At 38.5% G+C, this 20,899-nt stretch overlaps 1 protein-coding gene across 1 annotated transcript in view; it reads left to right on the plus strand.

Annotated features, from left to right (window-relative positions):
- The window catches only part of LOC134222340 (GATA zinc finger domain-containing protein 4-like), a 32,489-nt gene extending 12,858 nt beyond the window's left edge, over positions 1-19,631 (plus strand). The window contains exon 3 of the mRNA XM_062701501.1: positions 19,486-19,631. Coding sequence (XP_062557485.1) covers positions 19,486-19,631 — 146 coding nt within the window. The remainder of the gene's footprint in view (positions 1-19,485) is intronic.
- The last annotated feature ends 1,268 nt before the right edge of the window (positions 19,632-20,899 follow it).

A 20,899-nucleotide genomic window follows, 5' to 3' on the forward strand; every position in this document is an offset into this window, starting at 1 on the left:
CAAATATAGATCATTTGACCAAAAATGCCGTTTGGTAAAAAATGTCATTCTGTAGAAAGTGCCATTTGGCCCAAAAATGTACTTTCTGCAACCTTCTTTGAAAAGTGTTGTTCGGCTGAATTGATCATTTTGCCAAAAAGGTGTTTATCCGAATATCAATTCGGCTTAATGGGATTTGTTTAGATGGCTTTTGGCTTAAAGGCCAGTATCAACTTAAAAAGTAGAGAGGTTTCGAAATTTCATTCAAGGGTCTTTTGACAATTAGCCTTTTCAACGTAAATGTTATTAGGCCAAATGGATGGATATTTTGGATTAAATTTCGGACAAATATTCCATTCTGCCAAACGACCATTTCGGCCAAATAGCATTTTTGGGCTGATGACCTATTCGGCCAAACGACCTGTTACGGCCAAATTACCAGTTCGGCAGTGTGTTGCTTACGGCCAATGGGATTTTCCAACAATTTCTTATGGACAATACATTAGTCGTTAACTAGCTAATGGCGTTCGATAACTGCGACGCATTCAAGACGGCAAACAATTGTCAGACGGCGTCAGAATAGAAGTGCACCTGATTGATCAGCGCTATCAATGTGTAAAAATCAATTGGTCACTGTACTGTTTGACACTAGCTGGAGGAAAGCCTACTGGCGTTCCTGGGTGAGGGAAAGGGAAAAAGCATAGAAAGCTGGATGCAGCTATCATCGACATTGACATCGTTTTGAAGCTCACCCGCATAAATCCAAACCATTATTGGAACTGTATACGTTCCAGGTTGAACCATAATGATAATGGTACTTAACCATAACCGTACTGTAGTCTGATAACGTTTTGACCATAGTGACTATGGTTTTCGTAGACCGGACTGTATGAGCAACGGGTTGTTAAGAATGTTAACCGTAAGAGAAAACGATTTTCTTCATACATTTTTGGAGGAAATATTGTATCAGTACTATATTGATTATGGTTCTTAGACCGTAAACTTCATTTATTAAGGTTGAGATAATTGTTTTACCATAAATATGTATTGTTCGAAGAGCTTAATGGTAATGGGTAACGATATCAACTATGTCCATGATATATTTGTAACTGTACGAAGAACGGTAAATTTGAATGCAGCTGTCCGATAACTGCAAAACCTGATGTAACTATCGAAATGCTCTTAAAAGCATTGCAGTTAAATTACTTTCAGTTATCGAACGTCTAATGTACAAAGAATTTCCCATAGAAACCCAATAATTTTAGAATTTTGAAGACATTTTGAACAATCCTCCGCGTAAATTCTAGAAAAGTTTCCGTTAAACTTACGGACAATTTCTCGTGAACATTCCAGATATTTTTCTTGAAAGTCTCCTGCGGAAATTTTCAAGAATTTACTGTTTTATTGTTGGCCATGCCAAGCTAGCCGTCTTTATTATTCTAGACTGAGAACGGTTAAATACCTATTCTACTAACCGCACTCTCCTACAATTATCAAGAATTTTCTGTGAAAATTTCGAAGAATACTTAACAGAAATTCAACAGGAACTTTTCGTAAATTTCTGAAGTTTTCCCTGTAGAAGTTAAGACATTTTTTTTGTGAAAATTCTGAAGTTTCTCATGCAAATTGCGACGATTTTTCTGCTGAAATTCCAATCAATTTTATTTGGGAATTACAAAGACCTTCTCTTGGTATTTCCAAAGATTGCTCGAAAATATTTTCCAAATTATGGAAAACCTTATAGATTTTTCTGGAGAAGTTCATTAGATTTTTCATGCGGAATTCAAAAGATTTTTCCTTTAATGTCTTGAAAATATCCCGGAAAAAAAAATCTTAGAAAAACGTAATGGAAAAATCGCCACGCCGATTCACGCCGCCGCCGCCGCCGGCTAAAATGGCTTTCGGCGTGACGCCGAAAACGCCGCCGCCGCCGACCAAAATGTTGACAAACGCCGCCGCCGACGAATATCGGACCGGCGCACACCTCTAACTGCAAGGGGGAGTGGTCGGATTCAATATTCGCACTGCGGTAAGTGCGTACGTTCGTGATGTTGGAGAAGAATTTACCGTCAATTAGAACGTGGCCGATTTGTTTTTCCGTTACTTGATTAGGTGATTTCCATGGGGCCTTGTGGATATTCTTGCGGGGGTAGAAAGTGCTTCGGACTACCATTCCACGGGAGGCTGCAAAGTTTATGCATCGTTGGCCGTTGTCGTCCGATACGGTATGCAGACTATCCGGTCCGATGACCGGTCTATACATTTCCTCCATTTCTACATTCCGGAAAAATACAACTAATTGCTACAGCGCCACTAGCATTCTGGAGCTTATGCTTTTACTTCTTCTTCTCTTCTTATTGCCATTACCCAACTGGTACATTGCCTACTCGCAGCGTTCCTCAAGCACTTCCATAGTTGTTGACTGCGAAGTTTTTAAGCCGAATTACCATTTTTGCATTCGTATATCATGAGGCCATAACACGATGATACATTTATGCCCAGGGAAGTCGAGAAAATCTGTCAATCCGAAAATTTCCTAGACCAGACCGGGAATCGAACCCAGCATGGTCTTGCTTTGTAGCCACGCATCTTACCGCACGGCCTAGGATGGCGCCAATGCTTCTACTTATCAAACTGATAAAACGCTAAATTATACTTATTATCGTTTTGATATATGTAGTTATCAATAATGTGATTAACAGATAACTGAATAAAAATAAATCCTATTATCAATATAAATTTGGTATTTTTATTTAAATTTCGCGTCGTTTAGATGTCATGCTAAGCATGCTATTCTTTCAAATATTTTAACTTCTGCTTAATGTACCCGGCCCGTGCTATAAATAATGTGAAAAGAAGTGTTTCAAAACACTGAACTGAAATTTTCGTCTAAGCAGACGGTGATTTTCCTTGTTACCAACGACATCTATTGATTTGTTAATTTCTCTGTCTGTTTTATACTATGCTTATTAACTTTACTTTCATTTCAAGTGTCGTAGAATAATGAAATATGTATCTGAGAACCAAGCGTTGTAGTTTAATAAGAACTTAAAAGGCCTTGCAGCGACCGGAACATATGATACAAGAGCATGAATCTTAGGATGCCCAGTGTTTATATATATGGAAGCCAAAAATTTAACTAAAAATGTCGGATAATCAAGAAATTGCAACGATCTGGTGTGTTGTTGAGAAAGCAATCATGTTCGTACTTTAGTTGATCTTGCGATGTGCTCAACTATTTACAGTTTAAACCTACGTTTGAACGCAAATACAAACCCGGGAAGGATCACCTGCAGTAAAACTTCCATGAGTCGATGTGAAAAGGACGGTCGACTCATGGAAATATCGAGATGTGAAATAGAAAATCCTTTGGAAGGTTTGAACGGACCATCACAGTTACCCAGGAAATATTGTTTAACTAGTCGACCCGACAGACTTTGTTATGCATAGTAGGTGTAAATGCGCGTTTTGGACTACCCACACGATTTTTTTCAAGGGAATCCTAATTTTAGTTTTTCACGATTTACTATTTTTAGTGACTTTGTGTTATCGCAGCTAACCAGTAAGCAGGAGATCACGCTCTTTTCCCTTTTGTTAAGGGACTGTCCATAAACCACGTAGACTCTTGAGGAGGGGGGGGTTCGAAAAAGTCTATAGATAGCCTACGCGCTATAGACAGCTATACGGTAGCTTACGAAGGGGGACGGGGGGGTATACCAAAAGTATACGTAGACCTTTTATTTTTTATTTTTTATAAACGATTTATACAGCAGCTTTGTGCGAAGCTCACTCGTTTTATTTTTTTTTAGGATTGTGCGGTGCACAATGTCACGAATGGGACAGAAACGGACCCAACAATGTGCGGTGCACAGCGTCAAAAACGGGAAACAGACTCTTCCTTCCGGGAGTGCAGTTAGAATTTTGCTACTGGCTAACACTCAACAGGCCAGAGAACAACATGTAATCCATGTGCAAGGCGAACCGATATTCACAAAAGATTACCGTAAGGGTCTAATAATGGCTCGCTGGGATACAATGTTGTTTCTTGTTGAGGCTCCAGCAGCGGGGATCTTGACTGAGGAAAGCAACATATTGTACGTATGCAGTCGAAACGGTGTCCACATTAGATTACCACTGGTGGGGTCTAATGTGGATCGTATCGAAGGGACAATTCTTGACTGTTTGCTTCCTCCGACGATGCTCCGATGAGCGGTAGAACGGGTGGACTATATGGTAGTGGATCAGCAGCAGCGATCGACTCTCTAGCAGCGGCGCAGTGGAAACTGGATCGGGATGGTGGTCTGGTAGCAGAATAAAACTCCGGGTTCGCACGTCCTCTCGATGTTTATTCGTTGACAGTCAAATACAAAATTCAAATTCTGCACGAAAGTGCCTGTTTATTTATAGTTTATTTATGGTTGAATGTGTGTGTGTCAGATGGACATTGAACTAATCTCCAAGCTCCACCCATTACTATGGCAACGCCAATGTAACAAAACAAAACCTAACTATTCCTGGTGGGCAGTGGTTGCTTTGTTAATTGCCTACAAATAAGAAGCAAGATTGCATTCAAATTTATTTTTTGTTTACGGTTTAAGGGAAAGGCACTATTTTAATGTACATCTATAGACTAAACTAATCATAGATTCGAATCAATTATTGCAAATTTCATACATATAGATAACACACAAAAGTATAAACAAAAATTACACGTTCGGAACCGAACAAGGATTTTCCGTTTTTTTTTTGCATGACTTTACCGAAATAATCTCTTGCATTTCTCCATAAAAATGTTATGATCCCACTGAAGTAAAAGTCATGGATTTCAGCAGAAAATTCTTCTGTGTTGAGCAGGAAAATCCTCCAAAGTATTCAAAGTATCAAAATCTTCACTTGGATTTTATTGTAGATTCTACTTATTTTTTTTTTTAATTTTCGTCAGGAAGTTGTTTGGAAACTATGGAAATTAAATTATGTCGTACGTCAACGGATTTTTTTTTGAAATTTACAAAAAAAGTCTTTGAAATGCCCAAATGATATTCTTTGGAACTTGTAAATGGAATTCACCAAAATTTTCGTGAGTAACCCACTGGAGATTTTCTGGGAAGTCCCCGGAATTTTTTTTCCTAATCTTGGAAATTCTTCGGAATTATTGCGAAGAATTCTTTGGACACATAAGCAAAATTCTTCGAAATTCCCGTGGATAATAATTCTTAAATTTCTTCGGCAGTTCTAATGCAAGTTCTTTGGAATTATCGATGGAAAATCTCTGGAATTTCTAAATAAATTGTTGAAAACTTCCACGAGAAATTATTTGAATTCCCCACCAAAAACTGTTTGAGTTTCCTCAACAAAAAAAAATTTGAAATGAAGTTTCATGAAAATTTATTCGATTTTTTTACAAGAAATTTGCAAAAAAAAATAACTGAAAATTCTTCATAATTTCCACCGAATATTATTCAAAAAATTCATTGAAAGAAAAAAATTGCGAGGGAAATTTAAAAAATATAATAGGAAACCATTCTAAATTTCCACGGGAAATATATCGGAATGTCCGTTTAAACTTAAAATTACCTCGGGAAATAATTTTACATTTTAGCGGAGAAATACTCGGGTTCTTTTAAACGTTTTTTTGGAATTTAGAAGAATATTCTTGGGATTTCAACAGATGATTATTCAGCGGGTTATTGCATGAAATTTTCAAGAAAAGCATCGGAATTATCACTGAGAGTTATTTGGAGTATTACCGGGAAACTTTCAAGGTTATCAAACAGGAAATTTTGACAAAATTTCCACGCAAAACTTATTGGAATGTAGATATGACATTCTCGGAATTTCAACTCGAAATTTCTCGAAATTCTGAAAATTCTTCGGTTTTCACAAATTTGAACCGGCGTTCAGAATTATAGGAAAGATGCGTGACAGATTTTAAGCAGTGGCGCCCCTATGCAAAAGTGTCGGCGATGGTGGCACACACCTCAAGGAGGAATCAAATGCAACAGAAATAAAAAATTACTTTGCTTTGAGATTCGATTTCAGGAGCTATGGACAGAGAATTAAATTTGATTTCCTTTCAAATTGATTTTTGTCTTGTTGGATTTTGTTCGAGTTTTATTGTAATGTTCACATGAAAACGGATTTGAATAGCTGAATTACTTGAATCGTGGTTGATTTCCATGTTTTTCCAATCACATATGATGTTTTGTAAAATTTGTAATAAGTATATCAGACAACCATGATAAGTTCTCAAATTTATAAGGAGTCGTATGTCTTTTTAATTTGCATGACTTTTGTTTCCCATTTACCTTCCTAGATATCTTTCCTATTCCGGGCAAGAAACTTATTTTCCATCCTCACAGATTTCAAACACATGGGTAGTGGTACTAAAAAGAGTCCAAGCGTGGTTGAAATGAGTCAGCTATGTTATGAACGCCAACAAAAATAAAGAACAGAACGGTGCAGAAAACGCATGAATAGTCATCGACTCTTAAAATCACATCATTATACGTTCAGTTTTGGTCGGTTCCTAAACTGATCACTTTCCGGAAGGCATCCGAAAGCTGTAACAAGATACCGAAACCAATATTATCCCAAAAAATGTATATCGACGGGAAAGTTATCGCTTGACAAAACAATGATTTCGATCAGTTACTAATTTGTTTGCACTCTGTGAACTAAGTCCGCACTAATCGAAATCTGCGTATGTTCAGCGAATATTCGATTATTTATATTATAGAAATTAAATGGGCTTTCCGAAACAAATTTTTAAGCAAATATTATTAATAACTCAGTGTAATCATAAGCGCAAGCTTCAACAACATAATAGTAATAACAAATAATATTTTACACACTTCACCCGTAGTGTAGAAGATCACTGTTACTAGAACTTAAAATTGAAAATCAAGACAAATGTTTGTTAACTTACCCTACCGCTACCCAGTTAACTCTGTCATGTTGAAGCAAAGTCAACGCCCCTAGTGGTTTTCTGACGGTCGGCAGTAAAATCGATAGCCATTGCGAAACTTCCTGTGTGGGAGAACTGATTGCATTTCGGATATGATCATAAATATTTAAGCTGTACAATCTGGTTTCCAAATGGGTCTTCGAATAGAATTCTCGCCATGAAGAATATCGAGCCCCAACTAGACCCGCTCATAACGGAGCACTGATTGGATAACGATCTTAGCAAAACTGCAATTAGAGCTGCATGCACTTTGCTGCTGTCCCATGATTGGCGCTGCTCGATTCCTGTCCACGGCTCATAAGACCCCACATGACAAATTTCGCTCCGTTCAATCAATTCCAGTTATAAGCAATCATCTGATCCCGGATTGACAGAGCCCTCCACGCTTCTCACACGAATGCCAAGGCATGCCATCCGCCGTCATACAGCGATGGGAGGTATTTCATTTCACGCCGGAGGACTAAAGCTTCTGCTGCCCATATCTCCGGAGCTCGGTGCGTCGCGTCGCCGCCCGTTCGCAGTCCCTGGAAGAAGGCACCGGGTAATCAGGCTTTATCCAATTTAGCATCATTATCAATCTCTTCTTCCTCATCGCCGTCACTATCAAATCGTATTAAATAATCTGATTTCTCGCAGTTTTGAATTATCATCGGAGCCGACGGATGGTTGACGTTGAGTTATAATGCCAACAATTCGTTGTGTTTTCAAGTTGCTGCACCGGCCGTCCCGATCGTTGTTGGGCATCAGCATCTTTGTTCGCGGGTGCAGCATATCACGATTGTAAGACCGCGCAGGTGTTCTCAATTTTGGCAAATTATGCGATTGTTATCCATATCACTTTGCTTTTGTGACCAACGTGCAAACTAGATGATGATAAATCTAAAAAGTGCGTGTAGTTTTTATTTGAAAGAATGATTTTACAAGTTTGGAAAGCCGAAATTTCATATTTCTGCAGATACTCGTATTGAAACCTCAACAGTAAGCTCATTCAGGTCCCAGGCATTCGGGAGCCACTGCAACAAAATATTATATGAATATGAAAGGGAACTCCCCCTGCCTCACGTGACAGCAGCCCAGATAGTCGGCCGCCGCCAAGCAGCCGAAGTGCGAGATGATTCGAGGGAGTGAGTGCTCCTTCCGACCCAAGACCGGTTGAATGTGTGCAAATTTATGAGTTTTGATGCATATTATGCCATTATGCTGTAGGGTCCAGTGTTTCGCCGTTGATGCCGAAGTTGCATCTCGACATTCTTTAAAGGTATCCAGCCGCGAATGTCAGTCAGCACAGAAGAAGCACCGTTTTTAAAAGCGGTCATGAATTCCACGCGCTGCCGGAGGTTACCTTACGGTGGTGCAACTTTGTTGTAATCGGCAATGCTAGAATGATGTGAACTTTTTTGAACATTGTTCCCATCGATGACCTATTCGAGCTTATTATATTTTTCCAAGGCAGGGTTGGGGAAGTTGAGGGTTGAGGAGCGGTCAATTCAATGATTGATAACTTTATAATAGTTTAATTGGCATTGGAGAAAAGCGAGTCACGCTTATGCTGGATAATCTACAAACAGTGGTAATGACGGATATGTGAATGTCCTCATCTAAGTAAAAGGGCGTAGAGGCCAATTTCTTCACCTCCGTTTAACTCTTCGAAACCTGCTTGATGGCTCAAGGTGAAGATTGACTGCTGAGGCGTTCACCGGAAACGACGATTTTTTCTTTATTTTGGTATTTTTTACCAACTTGCGAGATTTTTGTATATGCATTCCTTAATGTGCTTTAAAATATAATTCGTAAGATTAGTTTGATTGATTGTAACTTTACAGATTCGTACTTCGACCTCAACAGTAAGACCGTCTTCAGTGTCTCGTACTTGACTCAACTTGGTCGAATCTGACAAACTGGCTGTAGCATCGATGGTACAAGTTGATTTAGCATAAAACTTCTTTAGAATCAGACCAGTAGAACATTTTAATGTTCCGAAAGAATGGAGAATCGAACACTGTCTCCGATAGTCTTGCCTGTAATTAAATTATTTGAACAGATGTCAGCATCACAGGAGCCAACAGGGACTAGTACAGGGGTTTGACGACCCCTCCCCACTACTGTACACTGTGGGAATTGCCTAGGATGTGGTGGGGATTGATGTTGCCTAGGATGTATTTGCAAGCAGGCTCCACCAAAGCGATCATCTGCTACCCAAAATGCACTAGCCCAAGTCCCGGTGCTAGGTGTAAACAGAACTGACACGACTCATTCCCTCCCCCCATTGCGGCAGGACTGCAAGAGGTTGGCGCATGCTTAATAAGCCGCCTGTAAAACTTCGAGGTCATGACGTGGTAGGAAATTTGCTGGACAAGACGGAAACTGTGCAGAAGTCACAGGAGAGAAGAAGTTACAACATCCTCCTCCTCCAATTTTAAGATCCATAACTAAGCTGAAATTTAGCAATTGATAGGAAAATATGTTCCGTTGGACATGATAAAGAAAAACCAATAACATTCCTGCTATTTTCCCATGAACAAATTTGCGCAATTTTTATCGTGATGATGATCCATAATTTCATACATAATAACCATACGATCCATGGATTTTAAAAAGTTTATGTAACAATTACATTTAAACCTCCATGACTCGATAATGACTCATAGAAGCAAATTATTCCATACAAAAAACATTTTCTCGGTTACTATGATGGTCCCTTCAAACAGCTTTCCAAGGATTTTCTCTTCCACTTCTCGATATTTCCATGAGTCAATGGACCCTTCAATATCGATCAAAATTCACACATAGAAAAGCATGTAGAAGTTTGGTTTAGAATCATTTGTCCGAATGCCATTTGGCCGAAACGGTCATTTGGCCGATTGGCGATTGACCGAAAAGTTTACATTTGTTTCCTTATTAAATGAATTGAAAAGAGGGATGTTCGAAGTGCATACTGAAAAGTGAAAAATAAGATGTTAGTTATGAGTATAGTAGTTAGAAGTGAGTACAGGAAAATGGAAGTGAGTACTGGATAGTTAGATATGTGCAGTAACAAGTTAGAAGTGGGTAGTGGTCTCTCCTTACTTCTCACTTATTATTTCTCATTTCTTACTTGTCACTTTTCACTACTCACTTCTCATTTCTCACTTCGCCCTTTTTCCATCTCACTTCTCGCCTTTCATTTCTCACTTCTCACTTTTCAGTACTTTCACTTCTCATTTCTAACTTCTTACTTTTCACTTTCACTTCTCACTTCTAAATTCTCACTTTTCACTTATCACTTCTCACTTACTTCTTACTTAACACTTTCCACTTCTCACTTATCACTTCTCACTTATCATTTCTCACATCTCACTTTTCACTTCTGACTTTTCACTTCTCACTTTTCACTTTTTACTTTTCACTTCTCACTTCTCACTTCAAATTTCACATCTTACTTCTCACTTCCCACTTCCCGAGCAGCACACTAACGACTTCCTGTAAAGAGCATAAAATATTCATCTTCATGAAGCAACTTCAGTCCGAATTTCACCAACTCATTCATTCGACTGTCACTGAGTGTGCTTCTTACTATGTGCAAAAAAAATAAAATTAGCATTGTTTATATTGATGTTTACCATTGAAAGGGCCTCGCGAATGCAAATCGGATTCAGTTCTGTGTGATAAATTACTTTACTATTTCAGATAATTTATCGATTTGTAGAATGTGCATTAATATTCAATGACTAATATTCAACTGAATATTGACAGTCCAGAGCCGAAAATGAATGTGCCTGGAAGTGAGCTGACAAGTAAAGAAAGGTGGTCTTCACCAAAAAAATCGATTGTTTTACACTTTGTTCCTGTGACTCAAAAATAACTGAATCGAGTCTAATAGCAGTAGCTGCAACCAAATCGGTTACAACTGTGCTGCTAGGATTTTCTCTTCTCACTTCTCACTTTTCACTTATCACTTATCACATCTCACTTTTTACTTTGCCATTCTCAATTCACTTCCTACTTCTCGCGTCTTATTTCTTATGAGATGTAAGAAATGTCTCATCCCTCACTTCTCGCTTTGCGCTTCATATAATTCTCACTACTCGCAATTTAATTCCTATTGACTAAAAAAAATATAATAGACTTTAATAACTCAGCAGTTTCTCGATGGATTTCCAATTTTTTGGACCATTCGATCAAGGATGAGTCAACGCTTTTTTGTATTTATATGAAAATACTTTTGAACTCTTTATTATCGATAATTTATAAAAAGTTAAGAAAAAGGTAAACCAACACATCACGTACATGCATCACAAACATTTTCAATGGAAACCCATCGCATTGGTGGTGGTCGATGGCGTGTTGCTGCAGATCAACCTCAACGAACCAGCATTTTATATGAAGAAAAGGTTGACTATAAAAATAACACTGTTGCGATCCCGCGCCTTCAGTGGCGGTGCTGAAAATTTATTACTGGGGCAAGAAAATTGGTTCTACTCAGGACCAGCATTTTCTGGAAAAAAAAGTTGATTGCGAAAATGGACTGTTTCGGTGGCATCAACGTTTGGCGTGGTAGCTTGGTTTCTGTAAGTGTTCTATCCATTCAAATTTATTGCATCATCACTCTCCGACGCGCGCCTGCGATTTTGCTACCGAAGGCAACTTTTAGTCGTCGCCAAATGATTAAGTTTAGCACTTTGAAGGAAGTTAGTCTCGGATCAACTTTTTTTGTTTATTTAGTGTATTTAAAATAGTGGAATGAATAGATTTCATTTACAATGACTAATAGAAACACTTCCAAAGGATCTAACTTTCCACCGACGACTGCCAAATCGATAAAGTCTCCAGATGCCAAGCGATAATATTTTGTAATTGAAGAAACTTCGTCTTGGTTCAACTTTTTGTTGTTTCTCTTCTCAATAATACTCATATGGGTTTGTTAAAAAATAACGTAACGCGAAAAACGTTGATTTTACGAACTTCCCATCCCTCGTAATAATCTGTAACAAATTTAAGAATAATATCTCAAAAGTCCCCCACACCCTACTGCGTTACGTAAAATTTGAATAGACCCTAATTAACAGCTCATAATCAAATTCAGAATTGGTCTGCTCTCTACGGAATCCCGATCAAAATGGCCCGCGCCCGCCGGAAAACAGCTTTTCTGTATTTGATTTTTTTTTTGTATTTATATTTACACTTATATCAGATTACAAAAGGGCGGGGCTAACGGGCTTAATTAATTGGATGCAAGAAAGCTGACATCTGGCGAGTGCGAGCCATTTTGACCAAACGATTAAGTTTTGCACTTTCAAGAAAATTTATCCCGGATTGACCTTCTTTTGTATAAAATGGTGGACCGGAAAAATTCGATTTCATTTCCATAGACTAACAGAAACAAAACCAAATAATTTTGCCAGAAAATTTCACTTTCCGCCGATGACAGCAAAATCGATGAAGACGCCAATACCTCTTATTGGATAAATAGTCCTGAAAAGGACTGTGTGTAATTAATTCCTGAAGTTTTCCTTACTTTGCCACGTACGCTTCCATCGCGGGCGAAAACCAAACGTTGCGTTTGATTTCACGCCACTTGTGATTCAGCTTATTTCTCCTTTATTTCGGACATTTTTTAGGGTGATGTCTTTTAGAATTGTCCTCAAATGAAAATCGAGTGGCTTCAGCGGCGATGCGGACGATGAGTCATATTAATTCCACGGTTCAAGACTCAAAGTACATCCAACTGGGAGCAACTGTTCGACTTCTTGATTCAGTTAACCTCCGAACAGTTTGCTCAATGTTAATAAAGAGACACAAAATGTGATGGTAAATAGCATCACTTTCGAATAGCTACGTAGTCCTACGACGCGACACGTTTTTGCACATTTAACGGAACAAAGCAAGAGCTGCCTTAAAGTCACATTTGTAACATGAATCAATATTCATCCGATTTACACAAATTTGGTTCGCTGGAAAGGGTATTCTAAATCCTACAAAATGGCATAAATGTTTCAAAGTTAACCTCACTTCTGTGTTTGTAAATCATTCTTGTTCTTTTATTGCTGTTCCAGAGGAAACTTTCCTTTTTCCGGTTCAATTTTCAAACTACCGCAGTTGTCACTTCATACTTTTTCTCTGCTATTTGGCATTGCATCCTACGATGACAACGCCAATTACCAGGTTTTTGTTTCAGTGTATTGAAGATTTGCAGGCTGGCGGTAGAACTTTGACAGCTGCGGTAGAACTTTGCGGAATCCGCAAAATGGAATTTTTTTAAAAGATCCGCAATACCTACTTCTAAATATTGCCCACTAGTTGATTTGATTTGATGTATAGTCGACTCTCTACATTTCGATGTTCTGTACCTCGATGACATAGGGAGTTGTCGATGGTTTCCTCAGTATTTTCAATCTTCAAACATTTGGGCATTCTACCTACATGTCGATAACCTCCCTACATCTCGATGTGTCCTGATCATATTTTGTTCTGGATTCACTTTTCTTATGTCCCAAAGATTTGTATATTTATAACAGTCAAAACCGTTTTTGGTGGCTGATATCACAGTCCTTTCAAGTTTCCTTCTTTTCCATCTTCGAGGCTGGCTCCCTTTCATTTGCCCCACCTTCCTGATGGATCTTCCAAATCATATCCGCTTTTCCGCTAATATTCTGTCATACCGGGTAAAAGAAAATAGCAAAAGAATAACAAATTTTATCATTAATATATGAATAACAGAATAGCTAAATCTGATATTGATTCGTTTGATATACACAGGATTTTGTTTTTACACGATTTTTTTCGCTCGTATTTTTGATCGTGTGACTTCAACTTACCACCAAAATCTTCGCAACATGTTTCAAAAAATCCAGAATAAATCAAAGAAAAATCACATGATAATTAATATGCGTTAAACATTCAGGATGAGTACAAAATTGAAAAAATGTAAATCGTGTAAAACAGACACTAGTTTAGTTGCCAAAATAACTAAAATAATAGCAGAAATTGTTCGAGCAATTAGCTTAAGAATAACTCATTTTGCCATTATAAGAGCAAACCAATAGCAAAATATTTGCAGAAAGGGAAATATCAAAATTAGTTATTATTGATAAGTTGAAAATGCAAATGATAAATGAACTTTGTTATGATTGCAAAATGTATTCGTTTTTGTTGTTCTGTTCTTCCATACAATAACATAATAATAACAAATTTCACTATGTTAACAAAATTTGCTCTATGGATGTTATTTTCTGTTATTCATGAATAACATAGGAATAACAAAACCTGATATCAGAGCAAAATTTGATATTATTATGTTATTTGTTTGTCATTCCGATCGAATAGAGTTCGCCGCCGTACCAAACTGACTATCTACAAAACGCTCATTGGACGAGTAGTCCTCAACTGACATCAGGCTTGTGCAATGCTGATGAATCGACGATTTCGTACCATCTATGGTGGGGTGCAGAATGCGGACGGTACACAGAAGAAAAAAAGTACCCAAAATTGAGTATTTTTAAACTTACTTTTGAGTTATTTTTTCTCTTCTCTTTCATCCACTCTTTCTTTTGTTGTCAAATACAAAAGAGCCAAACAATCCAACGACGCCAGTTCAATACGGGAAGCCAATTTTGAGTTTTATTACCTGAGGTCGAAATTTAGTGAATTAAACTTACATTTGGGTAAGTACATTTTCCGTTGGGTACTTTTTTAACATGGGAGTAAAGGCAAACTACTTCGACCCTACTTACTCAATTTTGGCTTCCCGTACGGATGTTCGAGGTTGGGTGAATTAAACTCACTATTGGGTAGTTTACTTCTTCCGTGTACATAGAGGAAGCGAATGAATCACGAGTTGCATCAGCTGTTGGGAGAACCACCCATCATTACCTTCGCGAAAATCTAACGACTGACGACGAGTAAGTAATCAGAATGTCAGACAGTAATCCAGTGAAAATGGTTCTTGACAAAGATCCGACGGGCATAAGAAGGCGCAGCGAGGAAATGAATCGATCCGGTGAAAGACGATTTGAGGGCCCTCCGTCGACTTTTTTGTACTGCGAATAGCACTGGCCCTCCTCAGCCGTGGGGTAAGACGCGCGGCTACAAAGCAAGACCATGCTGAGGGTCGTTGGGTTCGATCCCCGGTGCCGGTCTAGACAATTTTCGGATTGGTAATTGTCTCGACTTCCCTGGGCATAAAAGTATCATCGTGTTAGCCTTATGATATACAAATGCAAAAATGGTAACTTGGCTTAGAAACCTCACAGTTAATAACTGTGGAAGTGCTTAATGAACACTAAGCTGCGAGGCGGCTCTGTCCCAGTGTGGGGATGTAATGCCAATAAGAAGAAGAATATCACTGGCCTTAGTCTAAATTTTCAGATGAACCACCCTAGTTTTGGCGGTAATGAGTGAGCAGCGGATTATTTCGTTCTATTGCAAGTAAGTGGTACATCGAAACATAAAAGCGCTTTATAAAGCTGGTGTCTTGGCTAAATGTGAGGAAGGCCTTACTCGGTGAATTAAGTTGGGTTTTTTAGTCATTAAGATTGCGTTTGAAAAATCTAGGCAAACAAAAAAATACAAATATAAATCAACCTTTAAATTCGCAAACAATGCTCAGCTACTTCTTCTTAAAACACCGCAAATTATCAAAAAAGCAACCAAACTATCGCCATTGGACGGTGCGAGTCGAATCCCATTCAGAAGCACCCCTTACGAAGTGCGCATCCAGCAGTAAAGAGTTTAGGACAGAACGTTTATTTCATCTGTAATTGCATATTTTATCAAAAGCCCTCTTACCCACCGGAGATTCGTTCCTCTCTTTCAGCGACTCTTTATGCAAAGTTATTTATTTCGCTGGGTTTGTCTGCGTTCGCGATTCCTCATTCATCATGAAAGGTTATTATCATATTTAGTTGTGAAACACGGTTAAACCCCAGGACCCCAACGGACATCAGTGACAGATCGCATGAAACGACTTCGGCGGAGTGGGCTACGAGCCGTCAAAGTAGCAGCCAGCGGTGGGCGAGCGGAACTCATCAACGCGCACTCCACTGACTGACTGGTGCATACTTCCAAGACATCCGTAAGTAACCTACGAGCGAAATCGAAATTTCAGATTCACTCCAGTGAGTTGAAACGATAACATGATTTGATATTTGCATATAAAACAGTTCACCCAAACCGCGCTCCGATTGTGCAAATGTAGAGCTGGCAAAAAGCGATGTGATGTTTTGCTGCCTGCTGGTGTGCATCACGACGGGATTTACCAACCGCACCACACCGACCGCCCGCGCTTCATGACTTCGGTGTGGCTTTTCTTACATATGCATATTCTTTTTTTTTTTTTGGAGCTCAGTACGTCGTGAAATGGTGAGAAAGAATCAATTTAAAAGCATTCGGTGATTGGCATGCTGAACGTCGTTCTTGTCGAAGTTCTTTCTCGCACGGATCGCACTGTTACGGGATGGAGGTTTTACGGCAGCGTAATCCTAACTATCGTCGAATTTAAATGTAAAATAGCTAAGTCTCACCGATGAGTATAAGTGCATTTGAATTCATTGATATGCTCGTGGGATGGGATTATGTGCATTATGCTATTCTAATGAATAGACGAAAAATCATCATAACTTATCCTTCCGAAATTGAAAGCTTTATTTTGATTGTCTACACTGAGAAGTGCTAAACTGATGCATCGAGATTTGCTACTCAAATGCAGTCGTTTTTCTTTCCATTTTTAATAGGAAAGCTTTAATATCATCAAAAATAACATCGATGACTAGCATATTTTTAAAAATAGTGATGAACTTTTTTCAAATTTCTTCAGCTCACAATTGGTGCTATGGTGCTAGAACCATGGTTCAGTGTGCTTTACATTATAGAACTTTGTTTGATAGGGACACGGCAGGTATTTCCGTCCATCGTCGTAGGGGCTAAAACCAACGAAAGCAACGTATATTTGTTAGAACTCCACTACAGCAGAATGTTTCTCCTGGGCTTACGATTTGGTACGTATGAGTTTTACAAAAAAGCGTCTCTTTTATTAGTTTTCGAGACTATGACGAACAGACGAAAATACCTGCCGTGTTTCAGGTAGTTAATTTTTTATTACATTACTATGTACGAAAACACTGCGGTAAGACGCGCAAGGGTGGCTGGGATCGAATCCCGGTGCCAGTCTAGGCAATTTTCGGATTGGAAATTGTCTCGACTTCCCTGGGCATAAAAGTATCATCGTGCTAGCCTTATGATATACAAATGCAAAAATGGTAACCTGGCTTAGAAACCTCGCAGTTAATAACTGTGGAAGTGCTTAATGAACACTAAGCTGCGAGGCGGCTCTGTTCCAGAGTGGGGATGTAATGCCAATAAGAAGATGAAGAAGATGTACGAAAACACTACTCAGATTTATCCGCTATAGGGTGGGTGTACCAATTGTCGCCATACATAAGAACAACTGTATTATAAAAAAATAAGTAAAAGGCATTGATTAATCCATAATAGGAACGCATGCACCAGTTGTGGCACTATTCCTAATTTTGGTTTCTGATTTGGCAAATCTCATTGTTTTCTTATGAGATTGGCGAAATTGGGACCACTAGTGCGACAACTGGTGCAAAGGACGTCAAAAAATAGACAAAATCAATTAGGAGAAGATCAAAAGTGTTATCGTATCATATGAATACGCTTTATCGATCTAAACTTGTATGGTGGTGACTTGATTGGCCATTTCGCATATAAAGCACTAGTGCAAAAACTGGTGCTTTAGCCACAACTGATACATCTAGCCTAGGTCCGCTGTATTCCATATTTGCATGTTTTTACAATCTCGTTAAAATCCGTGTTGTCAACAAAATTATATACTGAAGAGTTAAATATTAAAAAAAATACGACTGCGCGCTCTTAAAAAAATATTTGCGTTTTTCTACTTGGATATTGGCATAAAATATGTTTATTGTAAGGGTATGCAATATCATACTTTTCATGGAAAAACAATTGCCTTTATCCTGACAAGCGCCATCTTTTAAAGAAGGGATCACATCTACCATTGCCTTATTCCAAGCAAACGCGCTCGTTTAAATAAGGGATTACATTCTTTTAGAGTAGGAATCACATTCACCTTAGCTATTTTCTGGGGAAACGCCCGCTTTTGAAGAAGTTAGCACATCAACAATTGCCTTATTCCCGAAAACTATTTTTAAAGAAGGGATCACATGCACCATTGCTTTTATCCGGACAAGCGCCTACTTTCTAAGAAGGGATTTCATCCACCATTGCCTTACTCCGGGCAAACGCCTACTTTTGAAGAAGGAATCACATTCACCTTATTTAGGGAAAACGCCCACAGAATCTACCCCATCCACTATCGCCTTCCGGAATACTACTATTGAAGAATGGATCACATATATTATTACCTTAATCTGGGCAATATTCAAATAAGGGGTCTACAATTGCTTTATTCCGGCAAATGCCTCACTTTGAACTAGGGATTACATCCTCCATTGCCTTAATTCGGACAAACGCCCTCGTTTAAATAAGGGATCACATCTACAATTGCCATAATCTTAAAACACCTACTTTTAAAGAAGGGATCACAATCACCTTAGCTTATTCAGGTAAAACGCCTACTTTTCTAGGAGGTATAATATCCACGATTGCACGGTGGGCCACGCTGGTAAATTGGGAGAAAAAAAAATCATCTTAAAGATGATATTTTGGCAACAATGCAATCACATTGCAATGCATTGCCTTATTCCAGTTTAGCTGATACGCCACCTAAATCGCCTCTAAAATCAACCAGTCTTACTACATGATTGAAGATATCCCTCTTCTGTCAAGTTACTGTTTCTGGAATTGAACAACCAGACAGGACGTGTGGTGGCAAGGTTTTGTGACAAGGTTTTGTGATCCCGATCCTGAAGAACAATGTCCCTACCCGTAACGCTCCCAAGTACAGTCCAATCTAGCTGACTTTTTGGATCTCTAAGGTCTTGGAGAGGTTGATCAACCGCTGATTTTGTGAGAAGCTGGAAGCAGATGAAATACTGGGCTTCCGATAGTACGCATTTTGCCCTGAGTATGGGATAGGATTGCCAATCCGGAGATGGCGAGTTCGATTCTCGGTTCGGCCTAGGGTGTTTTCGGGTAAAATAAGACCAAGTTCCAGTTTGAATGAAGAGCCATTGAAGAAGAAGAAGTTTGGAGAGGTTCTAACTGGTCGGTGTCAAAGATAAATTAAGATGCACACGCATTCCGAGCAGCACACTTGTGGCATAAAGGTTTCTGCATCCTATATATAACTGAATTTGGTCACACTTGAGTTTCAGCAATCAAATCAGTCCGACTGCTAGGGATTAAGGATCCGCCGTTAACGCTGTCCTCTGTCAATTAGTCTTGGTAGGATTTTCAATGACAGCTAGCAAATGTGATCATCCAACCAGCTATCCCGGCCAAATCAGTAAATAGCTAAGGCTCTGTGGACGGACATCCATCGACCGGGAACTAGCCTTCCTGCTCTACTTGCCCGCAGTTAATGTGAGTTGTAAGACGAGGGTAAACCTGATTCAAAACCTTTACAGGACCGAAAAACGAGCGCTCCGTCGCGAGCCGAGTGGCCTATTATCGACGTCAAACTGCTCTACGGTTAAAAACCCTGCTTGGTCCACCGGAACCTGATCCAACATTCTATCACCAACCTTCAACTACCCTGGTAGCCAAGGACTGACATATCCATTTTACTACCACTTACATACTGAACAGATGCACATCTGTTTGAAATGTGACTTCAAAATGTTAAATCCATGTATTACAATATGAAATGATATTCATATTTTGAGATTTCAAATTGAGTATCAATGTGCCAAGCTGAAGTTCAATTTTGACACCGCACGCAACAATGCTGATACCGAGAGTCGACGCTGGCTGCTCTGTATACATGCAGACCTTTTTATTCGCACAGGAAACCTTTAACTCCCAAAACCATCTTTAGACGAGATACTTTGATTATTTTTTGTAATTTTACATTTTTCAGATTTCGAAATGTTTTTTATGTCGATCAATGTATGTTTCAATGTGGTTTGAAGTTTTTTTTTAAATCCTAAGCATAAAAAAAATATATTGAACAATATTTTTTTTTTGCTCTTCCTTGTTTTTGATCGTATTACTTTAAAGAGCGAAATATTTAAAGTTAAATAACATTATTTAATAGAAGGCTGTAGTGGTGAATTATACACTCTAAAATATATTCATTTTCTTACACGGAAAATAAAAAAAACCTCAAAATTTTAAAAAATGCAATAAGTAAGCATTCAATGAGAATTCTTAAGCTCTGAATATGTTAAAAAAAAACCTGAAAAGATGAATAGATTCTAGAAGTTATTTAATTGGATAAAAACTTGAAAACCAAAATTCAAAATGTGAAATTGATGAAATTGCTAATTAAATAGGTATTTAAATTTCCTATAATGTGTTTAGATCAATTTTAGAAAGCAAAACATTAATTTTGAGCGTAAAAAATGAGTTTTAGAGGGCTAAAATTGCAAAGGACTTGATTATATGCTGGTTGTCACCTGTTTGAGCGTAGTTGAAGTGACTTTTTCTGTCCCTGCTAGTGGCACATTTCGGACCGATTTGGTTACAATAGCTCATACAGCATTCATGACTGATTTTGATCGTATTCATGTAACAGAAACGTGTTTACAACATGTGTGCTGCCCAGGCAATACGTCAGAGCTCTTTACTCTTACCTACACCAGCATATTCGGCATATGCAATTCCGCTATCGTGTGTTGGTGGACATCTCCGCAACCCGAGTAGACGAAAATAGCTCAATAATATCAAATGTTGAAAAGATAGCAAAATCAGATATTGACATGATTGATATAAGAGATAAAAGATCAGACGATAATATCAATATTTTGCACTAAAATATCATAAGAAATCAAGTTATGCTATTTGTAATAAGGAATGAATATCATGTTCCATTAGTTTGTT

The sequence above is a fragment of the Armigeres subalbatus genome, chromosome 3 (assembly GCF_024139115.2).
Source record: "Armigeres subalbatus isolate Guangzhou_Male chromosome 3, GZ_Asu_2, whole genome shotgun sequence".
NCBI classification, from domain to species: Eukaryota; Metazoa; Arthropoda; class Insecta; order Diptera; family Culicidae; genus Armigeres; species Armigeres subalbatus.